The sequence below is a fragment of the Lepisma saccharinum genome, chromosome 29 (genome assembly GCF_977018435.1).
Source record: "Lepisma saccharinum chromosome 29, izLepSacc3.1, whole genome shotgun sequence".
NCBI lineage: Eukaryota > Metazoa > Arthropoda > Insecta > Zygentoma > Lepismatidae > Lepisma > Lepisma saccharinum.
The window spans coordinates 39,815,740-39,836,415 of NC_139257.1; the positions used below are offsets into that span (position 1 = coordinate 39,815,740).

The 20,676-nt window shown below is 41.1% G+C and overlaps 1 protein-coding gene across 19 annotated transcripts in view; it reads right to left on the reverse strand.

Annotated features, from left to right (window-relative positions):
• Nucleotides 1-20,676, reverse strand: part of trol (terribly reduced optic lobes) — a 1,072,318-nt gene that overhangs the window by 466,206 nt on the left and 585,436 nt on the right. Inside the window, exon 1 of one of the 19 annotated variants that reach the window (XM_083114899.1) lies at nt 9,372-9,724. The exons of the other annotated variants lie outside the window; for them this stretch is intronic. Within the exon in view, the coding sequence (XP_082971025.1) occupies nt 9,372-9,450 (79 nt within the window). The 5' untranslated portion in view covers nt 9,451-9,724. Of the gene's footprint in view, nt 1-9,371; nt 9,725-20,676 lie in introns of those variants that run through there. 19 annotated transcript variants of the gene reach the window in all.

Below are 20,676 nucleotides of genomic sequence, written 5' to 3' on the forward strand. Positions count from 1 at the left end.
ACCGTTAACTTAGCGTTCAAAAATCTATAAAGAAACTGAATTGGCAACATCTGATTTACTACATGTGGACTTAGCAAGTTCCGTCATGTCTTGGACGGACGCTATTGGTGGGAAAGGTTTCAGGGGACGATTTACTGGACTCCACGTGGACCTGACATGTGGTTGCTAGAAGGAAAACGGGACGACAACTCTACCAGACATTTGCAGCAGTGTGCGCAGCTTTGCTCCGCCAACTCGCATTCTCCCCCCTCTTTTGCAGTTATGCGCGGCCTTGTTACACAGATCAAAGGGGCACAATCGTACCACTCGTTGGAACCACCTTCAGCGACACTCAACTAATACAGACGTACGATTAAGCGAAAATAGGCATCAAATGGTCTGTAGGTTCACACCGTCCACCGCGGATGAGTGGCGCCACTAGTATCAAGACGAACAGCAGAAAAGTGACAGATGCATTACTGAATGATTTACTTTTTAACGTTGAGCTAATATAGAAATTGTATCCCTCTTAATGCTTTTATATTTAGCAGTTTTCTACAATGGAGATGATCCAGAAGATTGTATAAGAGAAACTGAAGATGTTAAGCGATATGCAATAGAAAAAGTCACGAACCTTGTTTTAATGATTTGGTTTATTTTACTTCGCTTTTCTACCGCTTTTGGCTAATAGCGAAAATGAGGATGAGTGATGATACCATGAAATTGATGAAGGGACAATGACAAAGAACATCCATGACCAAGCGGGGATTCGAATCCGGGACCACTTGCGCCGTAGCGAGCTGTAGCTCAATCCACCACGAAGGACAGCGAAATTAACGAATACAGCGACATTCAAAGAGAATGCACGAGAAGAACCAATTACGAAATTTAATATATTCTTCCTTTTTCATCATTTGAAGGAAAATCAGTAGCATATCTTCCAAAAAGGAATCCACACTTGAAAACGAAAAAGGCCTCTTCGTAAGGGGATACTGACCAGTTAGTTTCACAGAGATGGGAGTTTGCGAATCGCTTGTCGAGTATCAAGAGTTTTCAAGCCGCTCCAGGAACGGTCCACATTGCCCCACTTACTATAATGGTATTTAGTAATGCTCGCGAAACGCGCCACAGACCCAGCAAAGCCTCCAGTAAATGGCGCCACTCGGCGAGCCCGTGTGCCAGGGTCTGGAGCCGCCTCTAAACTTACGCCATCAATTTACTTTGTATGGCTCTAAATTCGACGATTTATCAAATACAGTAGAGCGTCGATTATCCGCTTTATAAGGAGCTGAGACAAGAAATCATCAAAATGTCAATGAAGCAGTGAAAAGATAAAATGCATTTAGTAAAGCATAGTACAAATATTTGTCTTTAAAGAAGATGAGAGAGGATTGAAAATTCACAAAATTGTCTTTAATTTACATAAGTCCTTGCACACACTTTTCATTAGTTTCCAAAACTGATCTTTAAAAGGCCCAGGTTTGAACCCCACGCATGCCACATTGCATAGTTGTTAGGATCCTACTTTAACCTGTAGGTCCAGTCCCGATTAGCCTATCTGATCAAACTTTGATCTTAAAAAAAATGATCGAACTTTGATCTTAAAGAAATTACTATGGGAACTTGGCAAAAAGCAACTTCTCTCATTTCTGTTATTGGTGAATGGGCAGATTAAGTGGAGTTCTCTGATTCTTGGTTGCAGGTTCAGGTCTGGGTAATTTTGAAATGGTCCCGCCTCGTCTTCATCATTATTTTCAAAAGTGGCGGAAATTTATCAAAAAAATAGAATATAATATGTATAGAATTTCTGTTATTATTATACAGTAGAGCGTCGATTATCCGAACGTCGGTCAACCGAACGACCGCTTAACCGAACTGTGTACTCGCTCACTTTCAGATATCTGTAATGAAAAAAGTACGTGACTTAGCTGCTCGTAAGCGTGTAGGCTTGCTTAGACAGACCAAAATAAAGGATTTTTTGAAACGTTAATTTTGTGTACTGTGTGTATTGTTCATGCAAAATGCGTATGTAATATGTACATATTTTTGTTTAATAAACTGTACCACATACTATATATTCCTACTAAAGTTGCCTTTGTACGTTACTTTGTAATACATACTTAAAGAGATGCCTGTTTTTATGAATAAATTTACTGTACAGTACTTCTTTTTGGCAAATAAACATGTACAGTTCGATTATCCGAACAAACCAGTTTTCCGAACACCCATGTCCCCCAATTACTTCGGATAATCGACGCTCTACTGTATTACATTTTCTTTTTCATTTATCTTTCTGGACTTTCTCATCTTCATTCATGTACTAACAGTTACGCCTATAAATAAGATTCATATCCCATTGTACTCACTCGGCAACAGCCCATTCGCTCTTCTTCGCCCGTTTCAAGGCGTTTATTTGCCCAGTAATAAATAACCCATAACAGAGAAACTTCATATCTCTTGCAAAGTTGCTTACCAGTCGTAAGAGCATACAAAAAGTTGTTAACACAATACGAAATCACTTTTCGCTTTCACAAATATGCTTAGTACTTTTTATTTTTAAATAAATGTTGGGAACCGTGATCTTCATTAACCCTGAAAAACGTTCAATATGTTTGCTCATGCCTGTGCACAAGCAGTTCAAGATCTTTGAAGTCGATCTTCAATATTCACAGACTACACTTAGGTTAGGCACAATAGCCTTGCAGTCAAATGGCGGCCATCTTGGCTCCAACTATAAAGTACAGATTGAACAAGCGTCGTTTGACGATATATCGCTTACATAATGCTTATTAATTAGGGTGACCACACGTCCAGTTTTGACAGGGACAGTCCCGTTTAGGAGACTGGTTGTCCCGTCCATATTTTAAAAATTCTCAGTATGTCCAGTTTTATAAAAATCTAGAAGTTAGCTCGAAAATTGGATCTAAATTTGAGACATTCATGCTAAAAAAAAGGAGTCCATGGCATATTTTAAACTAGTGTCATGGAAACACAGTTTAAAGATATTAATAGAAATTTGTTATTTTGCATATTGAGAGTCGCTTTTCTGCCACTTTTGGCTAATTGCGCATAACAATCCAAATGGCACAATTTCGTCGAGAAGCTTAGAGCAGGTAGCAGTTTATTTAAGTTCGAGCGTGTCGCGGTTCTTATTGTTTTTGCATGTGTTCAGTTATTTCTAGAGCAGTGAATAAGTATGACCAAGAAGCGTACATGTAGTTTCAATCTGGGACTGCACGAAGAATTTAAATTCCTGCGTCTCGACACAAATTCAAAAGAAAATTCATAATGAATTGGTGAATGCTAATATATTTTCTAGTTTAACTAATAATAATAATAAAAATAGTTTTACGATTGCCGATTTTTCAGGAAGGGTAAACTAAACTGACTTCCTTGAGGCGTCCTGTTTTGGGGTCAAAATATTAATGTCACCCTATTATTAATTGACAATCATTCACGATCTTTTTCTGCCATTTTCAATCTAGTACTGACAATTAAACTAACACAACAGTTTTAAATCCACAATGCTAATTTTGACCAACCAACGGTAACAAATTGCATTAAGTGAATATGTGATATACAGTTACAGTAACAGATATAATGCCCCCCCCCCCCCGCATTACTAACATTCGGAACTACATAGTTTGATATTTTTTTCACTGTACTTTCCGGCACGCCTGACATTTCAAGGTTCAGAACGACACCGTTAACATGAATAATAATAATAATAAGGTTGAATTTTACCTACACTGTGATGAATTCTATAGAAATAGTAAGTTAGAAATAAATTACAGGTTTGACTACTTGATATGGAATGAAGACCTTGTATTACTACATAGAAATTTAGTTTAGTTTCAAGCCCACTTCATGCACAAATATGAACTTACAGTTTAAAGTGGGATACGAAAACCTAAATGCCTTCACCGGGACCCTTGATCACAAGGCGACGAAGTTCTATATGGAGTCTTGTACTGGTTACGTACATCATTTAGTAATATTGTTACAATTGTGGTCAAGAACGTTTAGGACTCAACAAAACAAATAGAAATTATTTATTAATGAACGATTTCTTGAATTATAATGTTAATGATGTTCCATACTGGTTTTCATGTACGTTTTACAAAGGGAATTTTGAATGCTCAATGAGAAAGCATTGTGGTAATTCCGCCAGACTTTTTAACTCTATCCTTTGAAATGTTCATTTAGGACAACCCTTACACAGTGCAGTACGACGCAATCTGCTCAAGTCAAACGACGGGCAAAAATTAGACAGCTGTAAATATTGGCAAAAATCTTCAGATTTTAAAATTGAAACGATGAGGATGAATAATGATGATTATATGATACCGGAAGTTTCTCAAAATATGGTAGTCTATCCAATAATACCTTCCTCCATGTTTCTAATCCAAGAAGCTTAACTAAGCTCCATGATGCAATAGTCTTTTGAGGGTGAATGCCTGCTAAGCAACTTTTCGCTACATGCGCCTGGTCATTGTTGTTGATTTGATTGCACAGCAAGACTAATCGGGACTGGATCTACAGCTGAAAGTGGTATCCGAACCACTATGTGCCTCCACCGGGTATCGAACCCGGGACCCCTTGATTACAAGGCTGGTCATCTTTGTTGCTAGTGTTCTTGAACCGAGGTCTGTCTCCTACTTAGGTTCAATAGATCGTCAGCTGTTCTCACGATGAGTCAATGCTGCAATTTTTGGAGTTCCATCGGGAATCGACACTGGCACCTCTGGCGCACAGAACATTCGGGTTACCAACAGTTCCAATGCAACAATACATCCTCTAAGTTTCTTTCTTATTTCCAGATTCATATTAGAGCGTAACAATATTTTTTCACATGGTTGTTAAGGGTGGCCGGCCACTCGAGGACCATGACAAAATTCAAGTATAATTTTCGGTTTTCAAGGCGAACTTTCCACAAATTAAAGGATACAAGGACATGATTTCTCTGTTTCAACCCCTACGTATTACCACGCCCCGCACCCCCCCCCCCAATATATTACCAATATAAAGGGCCTGTGCGGTTCCAATAAATCCAAAAAAAAATTGTAATACAATTACATTAAACGGTACGTATATATTCCTTGTATATTAATATTTTCAACAGATACGTATTTCTTTATTGTTTAACTGAAGCAAAAGCATTGTGAATTGATATAAAGTTTGTGAACCTTAATTCCGTCCTCCAAAGTGAAATGAAGTCGCCGACAATGTTCGAGAAAATCATTACAGTGTGGCAAGGTGGATTCATTTACATATTTAAATCAGGTTGATTTCAATCATTAAGTGCATAATTTATAGAATACTATACATAAGGATTTTGTAAATATCAGAATCCCTTCTGAAAGTACATTGATCTCGTAGTAACTTAATAGTGTTTATTAGCCAAAAAGAAAAGGAAAAAAATGTGTGTACTGATGGGGTGAAGCTCATACGAAAGGGAATGTAATATGTAATTACTTAAATTTCCCTGGATTTAAAATTCAATAATTTTCAGAGGCAAAAATAGGAAACACTTTGCGTAGAAAAATATACAAAATACTAATCCTGATAAACAGGAAATAGTGTCATTATCATTAAACTGTAAATAAAAATAGCAGCTGATATTTCGAAAACTATCATTAAAAAAACTTGCCAACATTCAGTTACAATTATGGCGTACATCCAGAAAAGTTACTGAAATAATGTATTATAATTTCATTAATACACTCAACAAACATTTCCATAGTAGACATAGTAGTGTCAGAAGCAGAAAAATGTATATTTACATATAATTTTTTAATTGCTTTAATCAAACTTTTCATACAGAGACGTTTACTATAAAAGAAACATCTATATGTACGGTGTGAGAAACAGCAATTTTAAGCAAATGATTTTTTACATAAATTTCATGATTGTTATCGACCCTACAGTTTGGCCATAATTCCTTTGGATGCCAGAATTAGGTACCAGGTAATATTTCCGATTTTACTGTCGATGGCTGATTGGGTATAGCCACAAGAAATTCTCAGTTACCAAGGGCAGCTAAAAGCTGTGGAGGTAGATGAAACGTTCGACAAATCCACACTATTAGTTATTATCCTTATTATTTATATATCCCTGTAGTACATGTACGGGTTTGAACGCCAACAATAAGGAACACACTTTACGCTGCAGTGTTATCGGTGAGCGACTTGCTGGTGATTGTTGTCAGATAGGACCTGTGTGAAGATTGCGTCACATGTAAGCAATGACACTTGTTAATTGTTATATATTGATTACAACTAGTTCAAACGCGTCAGGGTTACTCAATTTGCAGTTTGATGAAAAATTTGACTGAATTATTTATTTTTAAATTTAAAAATGAAACTTTCGTAGCATTTGCAAGTTTCAGTGAGTAGGAGAAACGTAACGAAAAATATTATGGCAATGTCAAGTGGTGGCGAGGGGGGTATTAGTTCCCCCCCTGTTTGCCACTTTTGTCCACACTATCCTAAACCTTATCTAAAAAGGGAAATAACCTGTCCTTGACCCCCCCCCCCAGTTTTGGTACCTTTCCCCCTGTTTTGGAACCCAATCGCCGCCACTGGCAATGTCTCTTTGTTTGGATACATAACATTTTAAATAATGCATTTTTATTTGAAGATACTACACCAACCACGCTAGATATTAAAACGCTCCTGGCCGGGAGCGTAATCTAAATCATTGTTAGGTTTACACAAGCAGATTCTACAGTGAATGACTAAATTAGGAGAGCTCCCTTCTTCCCGATGAATACACTGTCGCTTTGTAATCAAAGGGTTCCGGGTTTGAGCCCAGTTGGTTTAGATTGCACTTGAAACTGTAGGTCCAGTTGCACTTAAAAACGTTCAGACAAGGGATTACACTACAACAGGCCAATAGGAGTGAACCCCCCCCCCCCCCCGCCGTTTTCATTTTTCGTACTCTACCCTCACACCGCGTTAACCTTTTGGATACAAAGTACATTTTGCCATGTAAGCCCTCCGGGACGGGGACAATTTTAAGCAAAATGCAGTTTCATTTAGATGACTGTAGATCGGAGGCTGATTGCCCTACACAGACGAACGAGTTCCGTTATACGCGGAATGAACCATAGATTCGGACTACATACAATATATGTACATTGAGTGTATATATGGATGCGGAGGAACCCGAAAATCTCAGAAAAAATGCCCTCCGCCCCTAGACAACAAAATACAGGACATTGTCAAAAATACACATGGAAATGATCGCTGGCATGTCTGCACCAAGAAAATAATTGCACTATTATGATATGAACAATACAACACGACTTGTACCACCAAAACGATATGTCTGTACGCCACTGAGCCATTCGGCAAAATGCGCAGTTACCTTGAGACGACTGTAGGTCCGAAGCTAATTGCCCTAGATGGACGAATCAAGTACAGTTATACGCGGAATGAACCATGGAATCGGACTATATAAAATTTATGCACACTGAGTGTATATATATATGGATGCCGGGGGGGGGGAGGAACCGGAAAATTTCAAAATCTCAGAAATAAAGCCCCCTCCGCCCCTGGACAACAAAGTACAAGGACATTGTCAAAATACACATGAAAATGATCGCAGGCATATTTGGAACAAGAAAATAATTGCATTATCATCATATGAGCAATAGAACACGATTTTTACCCTCCCCAATGCGCCACTGACTCAGTTTCTAAGGAAGCCGCCATCCCTCCCCCTTTTAAGGAAGAACAAGATGTGCAAGTGTCTTTACGATGCAGTATATGTGTTAACAATAATACATGACAAGGTATCTTTTTTAAAACATAGGTGGTAGAGGGAGATTATTTCCATAACATATTTGGCTGTTATGCATTTGAAGCTTCGGAACGAGTCACAACTCTCGAAGCAACCAATAAACGAAGCGAGCCACTGACGTCATCTCAACGCAGAACCTATCGCTAAGCCCCCTGCTCAGGTTCTGCACGCCCACTAGGGTCGCTAGACAGACTCGCGTAATCCGTTGGAGATGTTCCGAAAGTAATTCGACTCTAAACAAGAGGTTAAATTTGCATTTCCTTTTAGGCGCGGGGGGGGGGGGGGGAAGTAACGATTTTCATTTTCTGAAGAAAAAAAACGTGGCATTAAACTATGGCTGAGTCAGGGGTGCCCATCCCCCCCCCCCCAAAAGATTTGTTCATCATAACACCCCCCCGCACACACAAACATAGTTTGGATAAACATGCAGTAATTAATTTTTGTTTGTCGATAATTTTTCATTTTTTTTTTTTTAAATTCAATTTTCAAAAGACGAAAGTTTTAGACAACGAAAGCTGACAGTATCTTACAATTATCCAGTCAGTCGTACCACAGGAACACACACAAGAGAAACAAATCGTGCTTGAAATCATCAAACACTAAAACTGAGTCCACATGTCGGAAGTTTCGAGCCGAATCGGAACAATCTCATGCACGATTGGGGGGGGGGGGGCACCAGACAGTTTACCACTGGCAGAGATGCCAACAATTGAAAGGCGCATGAAATTCGATTCCTTTCCTTGCAGTTGAAATTAATAAGACTAAAAAATTAAAAAAAAAGCACGGCTCACATTCAAGTTTGGTAACACAAAACGTGCAAAACTGCTCAGGCTCATTGCCATTGTTAGTGTACTGAATCAACCTTCTTCTTATAGTTTGTCTGCTTGACAAACCTCGTATTAATGCGAACAGCACGCCCCACCCCTTCAAACCGATTCTAAAGGCATAAGAAGTGGTGTTTCATTTCAACCCAATTGCCGCAATCACCCACAATCGTCAATCAAATGAAACTATCCCCCCTTATTTGTGTTAAGATATATATAGAATTGGTAGCTAACCAAAAAAAAAAATTGCCCCCCCCCCAAAAAAAAAATTCTCCTTCCGCAGATGAATCCCCCTGTGGGCTCTCCTGGGCAGAGTTCACTGAAGATTACGTATTGTTTTGTTTTTAGGTGTACTTTATGGACAGAAAGGCTAATCGGTACTCGACCTATAGTTTCAAGTGGGATCCGAAGCAATGTTGCCAACGGGTATCGAATCCGGGACACATTGATTACAGAAGGACGATCCATAACTCCATCGGGGAGCCCTTACAGATTGTTGAGAATCGACTTTCATGCACACACAGAATTGAACCATTAGTTTAACGATCTGAACCAGGATGTGCCTTCACCGAGAATCGAACCTGCACCTTCATTACAGACATAGGTACCACAACGCGTAGGCCCACGGTTATGAATGCACGGTGTGGAAATACTGTAAAATAAACAATACCCACCAGCTTGTGAAAAGGGGTCGATGTTATGAAGGATATAGATAACGGTTTGTATTAATTCATAAACACGTTACACTAGATACGATAAACTTACCTTGAGCAGCTGACAATCTAACCACGACGACAGTCCATGCTAAAATGGCTAAACAGCAATTCCTTAAGCTATCCTGCATTTTATGTACGAGTTGGTTCGTTTGTTACAGTTGACCAAGAGACTTTTCTTTGGTTCGAATTTAAACCGCACAACCGCAGTAGACGGATTTTCGCGCACAAAGATTTCAACGGGAAAACACTACCACACACTAAGCCATTGCACTATTTATGCACTAACACGGGGCGGGGCCCGCCGTTGAGTGTGCAAGTGGGCCCCGAAAACTTGGTGATGGAACTATTGCACCGCGCTCACTCTTTTCCAATGTTCCCTCTCGCTACGTGGTTCGTATGTGAGTGCCGCGATCTGTTGCTTACTCAAACTGGCCCGTTCCGTTGACAAAACTGCGCTGCAGTGTTGCCAGGCATGAGCTTCGGATTCTCCGCTCAGCCTAGTTTCGTGATGCACGACAAAGCAACTTATCGCCTGCAAGGACAGGTGACGACGGAAAGCGTGCGTTATCTGTAGTGGGAGGCTCATGTGAAGATACATGTGGATAATGATAACTCTTTGTTGGGGTAGGAAATAGAAGCTGACAGTTTTGTGGAGGTTAAAGTTGTGTTCCTGCTACCCTGTGCCAGCGCAGAATGTTCCTTGCATCTATGAATCGAATGCAGATACGAGGCAGGTTTTTCAGTCGATTATAAGCAGTGATGTGCCGTAGACTATAAGTTTACGTCTACATGCGTTGTCTACACGTAATCTACGCGTAGATTACATTGGGTTGTAGTTTACATAGACTACGTAGACAATCTAAAGTGCATTAAAATTACTTTTCAAGGCTTTCATGAAAGGAAAGTTACATTTTCAACTATATTGGTTCCTAAAGAAATTAATAGAACCCTATTTACAACAAAATTTAACTTCTCTTCTATTACCAACTATGGAAGAAGATAAATAGTATGCAAAAAACAACAACAGATGGCAGTAGTGAGGCAAGAGTGGTCTTTTCCCCAGAAAACACTAGAATATTTCCTATATTAGGTTTCTTCCTAGGTGAGAAATTGTTCTAATTTGTAAGAAATAGTATGAAAAGTTCTCTTTACACATCAGCAACTGATACGCAGTATAATTTTTTTAATACCACGGCGTCCTTTGCTAAGTTATTAACTTTCGCCATGTTGTTTACATACATTACGTAATGTACGTGCATAAAATAGTCTACGTGTAGAATGTAGACTATCGTTGTTTACGCGTAGACGCACATCACTGATTATAAGGCCAGTTGATGCTTTGAATGATTGAATTACTTTATTTTTACGTCGCCTTTCTGCCATTTTTGGCTAATCGCGAAGATGATGAGGAATAATGACGATATGGATGGAAGGACGGTCACAAACATGTGCAGCGGCGGCGCCAGGATCAATCATCTAGGGGCGCGGAATGAAATTTAGGGTGTGCGATGTTGAACATAAAGAAAAAATGAAACGTGCATGTGTGCTTTAGCCATTATATCAACTACCAACTTTTAGTAGGCTTGTATGAAATATGCCAGTGAAATTGATAGTGACTTGAATAATTTTTCTTGCTTGGTGTGGATCACAACATGTACGGAGAAGTACACTATTTCTTCAGTACCTACGCTCAGTATTTAGTGCTGCCCACGAGACGAGACTTTGGCCTGTCTAGTCTCGTGGAAATGCTGTCTCGTCTCGAAAATATTCGTTTGTCTCGGGACACATGATCAATCTCGTCTCGTCTCGAATTTTTAAAAGCCTGTCCCGTCTCGTCCCGTGGACAACACTATCAGTATTACGATATGATTTTCATAAGTCTGTCTTATCGTCCCTCTAATAAAATAAAGCCTGTTCACTCCAAAGTAAAATTATATGATGACACCATGAAGGTTACAAGTGCTATCGGGTGAATTAACCAAACCCGTTTGGTTAGGCTTTTTGGTAAGCAAATATGCATGATTACTAAAGAGCATTTAGTACTAATGAATAATCATATAATTTGTTTATCGCCTGTTTAAACACAATGTTTAGTTGCCAGAAACTATTTCTTTGTTATTCTAAGCTGTTTGTCTGAAGAGTTATATATATATATATATGAGGTGCTGAAGAAAATTAAGGGTTGGGCAAGCGCCCCTTCACCCCCTCTTGCATATATGGACGACACAATACGAGCCCACAAAACATTATACTGACTGTGCCCCCCCTAACCATGGACGTCCACAGATTTTTTCCAAGGAGGGACAAACAAGGTATTTTTCCATGGGGCATATTACACCAGTGTTGCCACCTCAAAAAAACCCACTTCAATTAGAAACTATCGCATCAATGTAAATTACTGTGACTGAAATGAAATTATAATTACGTGAGAAATATATACTTTTTAGGTTCACATTCGTACATGTTCCTACATTATTATACTTTCACCTTAGAAATTTAGTGTAGACAAATCTTTATTAAACAATATTATACTCTTAAAGAAAATTAAGTATTTTTAAGCCGATTAAAGTTCAAAGCAACTTCGGGGGAAGAGGGTGCAGTGGCGCAACCACAAGGGGGCAATGGGCATTGCCCCTCCCCAAACTTAGACGGAAATCAATTCTAGCGGGGGTAAACACTGAAGTAAAGGAAAGCAAAACTAGTAGAATCTAAGAGTAGCAGGACAAAAGGATACTCAAGATAGTATTAGTTTTCACGTCTCTCTTGCACAATTTCTTCCAGACGGCCAAGAGCACCTGCAGGGGGTACAGAGGGGCAATTGCCCCCCCCCCGATATCAAATGTTATACAAATAAAAATCCATTTCGTAAAATTTTCATGCTCGCAATTTATCCTTTTCTTACAGTCTTGTCAAGTTCATAGCCGTAGGCAGGGGGCGGCAGGAGTTGGCCCTGGGCGCCGAACGATCTACATGAAAAAAATTGTAAAAGAGAATAACATGGCGCCACATTCGCTGCAATTGTATTGTTTTCTGTGATGCAGTGCAATTTTTTTTTCTTTCCCCGAGGGAAGTTTACTTCAGACTCTTGCTTCTAGTCAGTTTTGTGTTAGATGCATGAACACAATTGTTTAGAGGAAAAGGAGCGCGGGACATTTTAGAGTCAATTATTTATTCGTTATACTGCGCCCTATATTGCTGCACTATGTACTGGATGAGTCTGTTGAAAGAGGCCCCGTGGAAAATGTGCTCCTTGCATGTAGGCAACCCTGGTACACCGAAGAGAAAAGCGGGGTAGAGAACAGTCCAGGATATCGATGCCAAGCAGATTGAAAAGAAAGTGTCCAGTAGCGACCTTGAGGCAGGCAGCGTGCAGGTCAGTTGAGTGCAGTTGCGCGGCGAGGAAAGTTGTGAGTGTGGTTCGGTGGGTCAGCATGGTGTTAACGGTGCAGCAGCGTATCTTTGTTGTCGAGACGTATGCACGCCTCGGTTCTTGGAAACAGTGTGCAGATATGTTTACGACGGAGTTCGCGGTGAATGGAGTTCCAGCGAAGGCCCCAACCAAATCAGTAATGCAAAAACTGATTGCAAAATGGCGGGAAACAGGATCCGTGCTGAATAAGCCAAAAAGTGCGTTCAAAGACTGTCCGCACTGAGGCAAAGGTGGGCGACGCAGCGCAGCTAATGATACGCAGTCCACGACAATCATCTCGCCGTCTGGCAGAACAGTTGCAGGTGTCCCAGTCAACCGCTATGCGGATCCTGAAGCAGGACTTGAACTTGCACGCATTCAAAGTTACCGTGATGCATCAGGTGCGGGATGTGGACAAGGCAGCTCGCGTGCAGTTTTGTGAGTGGTTTCTGTCCAATATTGCTCCGGAGGTGCTGCAGGATGGTTACTCGTTCATTTCCGATGAAGCACGGTTCCATCTGTCAGGCTACATCAACTCCCAGCACACGCGACACTGGTGACAATCCACACGTCTTCATGGAGGTGTCACGGTATCTAGTGACATGTGAAACGCAGTTCGATATAAATTATTTTTTGTTTATTGATTCATTTTATGCACAAACATGAAAGTGTGAGGTTTGATTGTATTTTGTGAATAAACTTGTATCCTAGCCAGCCGTCGGGAGTTGGGAGATGGGGTTTTTCTTGAGTGACAGCCGAACTGTCATTTCGGCTTAGGACATGACATATTTGCACCAACACGGAGATACGGAAAGATTATTTTCGTCGAGACTGGGCTTCAAGTCGCAGCGGGCGGTCGACTCATGTTCACGGATGACCAGGAAAATCAGCTGGAGCCCAAGCCTGCAAGGATCGAAAACGCCTCGGAGACCGCGTTTCAAGACAATAGACGCAGGTCATTCGCATCCCTTCCGAAACCGAAGCGAAGCCACCTTAGCGTGGTTTTCAACGGACGAATTTGAAGCTCTTATAAATATGCGGTGCTACCATTCCAGACACAGTTTTTGACCCGGATTTCATAGAGAGAGCAGCTCCGCGCTACACTCTCGCGTGATTATTGTTTTGTGTCCGCGAACTTTGTTTCCTTACGTACCGTGAGCGAATTGCAGATAGAGAGTTACCAGTGTGCGCCTTATTTTGGTGAAGATTACGCGGTGATTTGTTTTTGCCAAGCGTGGACTACATAATAATGGAGGGCTAAAGAAGATAGAGAAGGGAGTCCGTCGACTCCCCTGACGCCTGCAACGACGCCGAAGCCAGTCAGACGACGCCAAAACCAAACACTGCCCAAAGCCCGAAGGACGCTTCCAGATCGACGTTCCAACCGAAGCTCGTTACCAGAGAGAGATGATTGCAGATCGACGTGCAATTGATGCCCGACACTGGAGAGATTCCTGACCGGCGCGTGACCACGTACACCCGACGCTAGTGACAAGAGGAACGCCCGAAGTACTGAGGAGGTGCAAGTACACCATATCGTCGCAATTATTCTTCGTCGCGATCGACCTCGGAGAACAATTTCGCCACAAAGGAACCGTGTGCAAGTCCCGCGTCCAGGAGAGATGAATGACCACGCAACGTAGCAGAGTCTGGTAGAGTATACTTCAGAGGGTCAATGTCCATGTAAACGTGCATTGTTACTATCAACACCGTACTGTTAATGCCGAAGTCTCACTTATTTGCAAAGTTACTCAGGAAACCCCGAACCTAATTTCCGTGGCTGATAATTTTTGGTATTGTTGTAAAAAAGGGTTATTTCATGTTCAGATGTTCTAATTTAATTGTCTGCATTCAGGATTAGAAGCTCCATTTCATTTCTTTAATATTTAGTGTAAATTGTCAAAGTGTGCTCCATTTTTTGTGTAACCGACCGCCCCGTCGCGCCATTTAACTTGTCAATAGTTGACTGATGAGTCCGTTTTAATTGTGGAAAGCGTAATTTTTATTGCAAGGTCGTGCGCATGAAGTAGTATTATTTGTTGCATAGTGGTTATTAAGGTAATTTTTGCTCGCGCCGACGATTGATTTGTGTATTCCGGCAGCTGGAGCCAATTAAGTTTTTGCATCACTAGGTAATTGTGTAGTTCTCATTGGACGAGAGAGGCTTATGTGTATTACCCCCGTCCGAGAAACTTGTTAAATGTCGTGCTTACGACTGGATGCATACGTTCATTCGAACGAAAGATTTAACCACGCCGACCCAGTTGTCTTAGTTAACCGCTTTCCGAGGGCTGGCACTTAAGTTAATTTAAAAGAGCACAGGAGCTGGCAGACAAATGCCCTAAATTCACATTAAGGTTTAAAACTAAAGAGAAATGATGTGTTAATGAGATCCATGATTTGTATCCATACTTCACATGTAAAAATACCTCATGTGTGTGAAAGAGAGAAGAGTGAATGTTGTGAGAATTTGAGGAGGCTTTGTAAACAGTTGTTGATTGCAATATTTTTTTTGTTGTTACAATATATATTCACTTTTTACCGTTCGTCAGTGTTCTTATTTGACGTTTTTTTTCAGGTACCAGATATTATGCTATTAGTGTTTTATGATTGTTCGAATCTACATATCAAAGGTAAACAAAACAGTGTAACATTTCAAGGTATTAATCTCCGCCTCGCAATAGTATGACAATAAACGACCGTCTCAGTACCGAACTTGAAAACCTGGACCGAGAGTCACGACCGGTTTCCCGTACACATAACGACGTTTGGCCCCGTGCCGGGGTATGATTGACACGTCATTTCGGGGACCGTGAGTGCACTCGTTACAGAGGTTCCACTGCACACCCAGAAACTCTGTGTCTGGTGAGCCGTGTCGTCACGCCGCATCATCCCCGTGTTCTTCCATGAGACTGTGAACTCGGCTCGTTACATCAGTAACATGTTCAACGTGTTTGTCGAACAACTGACTGAGGATGAGCGAAGGAACGCTTACTTTCAGCAGGATGGAGCCACGGCGCATACACCATGTGCAATGATCACGCGCATAGAGTCAGTGTTCCCGCCTGATCGCGTCATCAGCCGTGGCACGAACCAACCTTGGCCACCTCGTTCTCCAGATTTATCACCCTGTGATGTCTTCTTGTGGGGAGCTCTAAAGGGACAGGTGCATAACAACAACCCTCACACACTCGAAGAACTCCAGAACAACATTATCACAGCTATCCAGGCCATCCCGCAGGATATCCTCGGCCGTGCTCTTCAGAACATGTGGTATCGTCTGCACACGTGCCTCGAGGTCAATGGAGGACATTTCCAGCACCTCCTTGGTTTGGTTTGAGTTGCTGTTTTAAGTCCACTTTATGCACAGTAAGGCTAATCGGGACTGTACCTACAGTTTAAAGTGGGATCCGAACTACTTGTGCCTCCACCGGGTATCGAACCCGGGACCCCTTGATTACAAGCCAATGACGCTACCACTGCGCCATGGGGGAGGCACTCCAGCACCTCCTCTAGGTAGGTTGTTGTCACACTATACTGTATATACAGAAGAGATGTTTCATTCATTTACGTTTATGTCAAGTTGTCTAAACTGCTTGGCACCGGTATCCTGGACTGTTCTCTACCCCGCTCTTCTCTTCAGTGTACCAGTGTTGCCTACATGCAAGGAGCACATTTTCCACGGGGCCTCTTTTAACAGACTCACCCAGTATACATATACGCACACACATACATGAATGCAATGAAACTAAAAACAGAGATAAAGTGAGGTCCTTCTTTCCCGACTGAACTTTTATCAAGGCCCCCCTCCCCCTAATCAGAGGGTCTGCGCACGCCTATGAGTGGAAGGGAGGTAGACATCTCATGTCTTCGGAAAGGGGTCACGTCACCCCTTCCACCTCTCCTGTTGATTCGTCTTAAAAGTAACAGGCGACATGTTGCACGACCTCGTCACCGAAGTTTCTATATTCGAATCCCGGCTTAAGTGTAGACGTTCATTTGGGACGTCCATTCGCCAATTTTATCTAATCGCTGATCCTCACTGTCACGTGTAGGACCCCCCCCCCCATTCAGTGTCTTCTCGTTGCTGGGTCATTTTTTCCATGCCATTTGGACCAATTATGGATTAATTTGTCGCTTCACCATTTTTAAAAATATTAATATTTTAAAAACATATTTCTACATCTTTCAAGCGTTCAAAACAGACATTGAAAATTTTCTCTTCAGGCTTGTTTGGATCTGGCAGTCATTTTCAATCAGCACCTTGCCGCTATTTTAGCGTTTACAGAGATTTACGGAAATTTTATTGTCTGTAAAGCATTTCAATTAGGTCCAAGAACCTTTTTTTCCGGATCAATTTAAATACGGTCCAGGAACCTTTATTCCATGATGAATTTCAATACGGCCCAAGCTGCGTATTGAAATGAAACGATGCGCAACTTGGACCGAATTTAAATTGTGCGAGAAAAATGATTCGGTCCCAGTGGCGCATCCACAAGGGGCAAACCCCCACCTTGGTCGGAAATGAGTTCTAGGGGGGGCAAACTTTGACAGCGAAGTGTACCTGCAGGGGGCAAATTACCGCCCAGAACTTCAAATTTGATGCAAATAAAAATACTTTTCGCAAAATGTTCTTGCTCGCTTCGCTCGCAACGCCTGCTTTTCTTAGTCTTATCAAGTTTAGAACCGTAGCTAGGGGACGGCGGGAGACGGCCCTGGGCGCCGAATGATCTAAATGAAAAAAGTTGTACAATATATTGATTGATTTGTGTTTCCTAAAGTCTACTTTATGCACAGATAGGCTAATTGAGACTGGGCCTATAGCTTAAAGTGGGTTCAGAACCACAATGTGTGTCCACTAGGTATCGAACCCGGAACCCCTTGATCACAAGGCAACGACGATACCACTACACCATCGGGGAGGCACAAAAGCTGTAAATGATATAATGCCATGGAGTTCCGTGAAATTATTTTCACCCTATTAAATTTATATTGATTCAGCCTGCAAAAAAAAAAAAAAAAATGGATCAAAACATTTTCTTCCTAGCTTCGCTCGTTCGCTGTAATGCATTGTAAATCACCAGACAGAGAAATATCACTTGTCTTAATTGATTTTGTTTTAAATGCATGAACAATTGTTTTTGGGAAAGGGAGCGTGCACATTTCAGAGACAATTTACGTAATTTTTGCTGTTGGTTTATTGTGAGATGGATGAATTGGTTGTGTAATGTATTTAAATAATATATGCTGTATTATTAAAGGAACTTTGAATACGCATACAATTTAGTGTCCACTTCACTCCACATTGCATATACGTGAAACATATATCATAGACCAATGTATAAGGTTATACATTGGTCTATGCATATATCGTGCATGAAAGTTATGTTAATGTAAAAAGTAATTATATTTGAAATACATTTATCAAGCATTTTCTGTCTTTCAAAAATAGTTTTTGGAGAAAGAAAAAGTATTATGTACTTGTTTTCCGTTATTAATGTGAAATTGAACTTGTTAAAAAAATAATTCAAATAGTTTGTTCGAACATGCTTTAGCGTCAACTTCTACCCCCTTTTTGCGTAATTTACGAGGATAATAACGTATTTGATACTACCACTACTAATAGTAATAATAATGTTGGTCGTGGGTTCGAATCCCAGCCTGGGCATGGATGTCTGCGAGTATCCATTCATCATTTTCATCATGCCATCACTCATCCCCATCTTCATTAGCCGAAAGTGGCACAAGAAGCGAAGTAAAATAAAGCAAATCAATAATAATAATAATGTTATAATAACATTACTAGTATGATTATTATTATTATTATTATTATTGGTAAGTTTTATGTTTATCCTGGTACTTGCCCCCCCCCCCAGACAAAAATTCGTGGTTGCGCCTCTGTCTGTTACGGAACACAATAGAACCCATTAGAATGTATGGGCTCCTGGACCTATTAACAACCCTGAATCATTCCCTCATTCCCTCCCCGATGGCGCAGTGATTGCGTTGTCGCCTAGTAATCAATAGGTCCCGGGTTCGATACCCGGTGGAGGCACGTAGTGGTTCGGATCCCACTTTAAACTGTAGGTCCAGTCCCGATTAGCCCTACTGTGCATAAAGTGGACTTAAAACGCCAAATCAACGTTCCTTGCATTGAGAAGAAGAGTCAATAAGCATACTATATCGTTCACGCGTCACGGCTACAGATTCTGCCGTCTTCCAAGGCCAGACAGGAAAAGGGTACGATGCAAGTGTGTGTGTGTGGCTGCAGTATAAATTATAAACGCATATCATCTCGCTGGCGCTCTGTGCAATAACCATGTCCGTAGCCAACGGACAGCCATAAAAGGCATTCCAATTCTTGGGCCACTGTCAATCCGAGAGGTTTTGCAACAAACACATGCTGGAATGCCAGATGACGTGTTCGCGTCTTATCTAGTGAAGTAATGTTGCTGCCCACGCAATTCGCAGTTTCTTTCCTGCTTTGCCCCTTACTAGGATTACGATGGTCCAGGACTTTTGCAAAATCGACACGAGGTGAGATACTGACTGCATCCGAGATTATTGTCGGAGACTTCGGTGTCTCACTTAATCGGAACTGTTCTTAACATCAGACTTATTCAGACCTGCCCAACTGATCCTTGATTAATTATAGACATGTTGCAGGCCTTGAACCTTGCAAACTACTCGTATATTAAAAAGGATAGTCATGAACGTCCGTAAGGGGGAGGGGGCAAGGGGGGCCACGGCCCTATGGGAATTAAATGTCGGTATAAAAATTGAAACATATTTTGAACATATTTGCTCCTCACCCCCTAAAACAACAACTCAAATTTAGTTTTTACTCTGGGGGGGGGGAGGAGGGGACTACTCCCGAGTGGTCCCGCGCCGAATAAAAATACTTATCTCTGTGCCAGGTTTATTGTGAGCTTATGGGATGCTGTTGCATAATCCGATTTTCTCTGACTTAATGCATTGTTTTGGCTTGCTTAAAATATCCAAAATGGCTGACATTTTAAAACAAAGTACAGTAAAATCTCGTTAATCCGAACCCCGCTAAGCCGGACGTCGCTTAATAAGGAAAGAAAAAGCAGAATGCAAGGTTTTAACTGTGGCTACAAGTCAACAAGAGAACTTCCCAAGGAAAAGGCAGTCAACCACTGATGAAATTCTGTTTCCCGCAGACTTCGCACTGTACTGTATAGTGTATTTAGGCCTATGCCCTTTAAATACACAATAACAAACGTGTTTTGTTGCTATAAACGGAGTTTTAATGCACTTTCTACTGTTCTGTTAACATTTACTCGTATTTTGGTCGATATATCGACCATCGTATATAAGGTGCTACTCGGAATTTGGTCGATATAACGACCATGCAGCTGATTACAAAATTCCTGTTTTTTTATTATCTTATTACTTTTCTTTTAGGTCGGAAACACTTACAGTGGGTTAAACGAAGCTTTGGCATGTAATGTGGATGCACCCCATCCCTCTCCCCGACTCCAACGTTACGTACGGAAGCTGGCGCTAATTTTAAATTCGTACACTTATTTGACAAAAAATTATATAACTCGTAGACTATTTGACCAATCTACTTCGGGTAACTTTTGTTTTGCAGATAAAACATCAGGGCATGTAACCCTGCAGAAATCAAAACGCCAAAGCCAATAAGAGGGGTTGGGTGGCCCGCGGCCCCCAACTTTCAATGAAAAAAATCATAGAAATGTGGAGTTTGCCCTCTCTTCCCCCGCTATTTTGGAAAGGGGAGGCAAACTTTAGCCTTATTTTCAAATAATGGTCCTTTCCCAACCGAATGAAAGTCATTTCATGTTCCTGGGTGCATTACATTATAGAATATGTGAAAATCTTTATGATTTTTTTCATTGAAAGTTGGGGGCCGCGGCCCATCCAACCCCTCTTATTGGCTTTGGCGTTTTGATTTCTG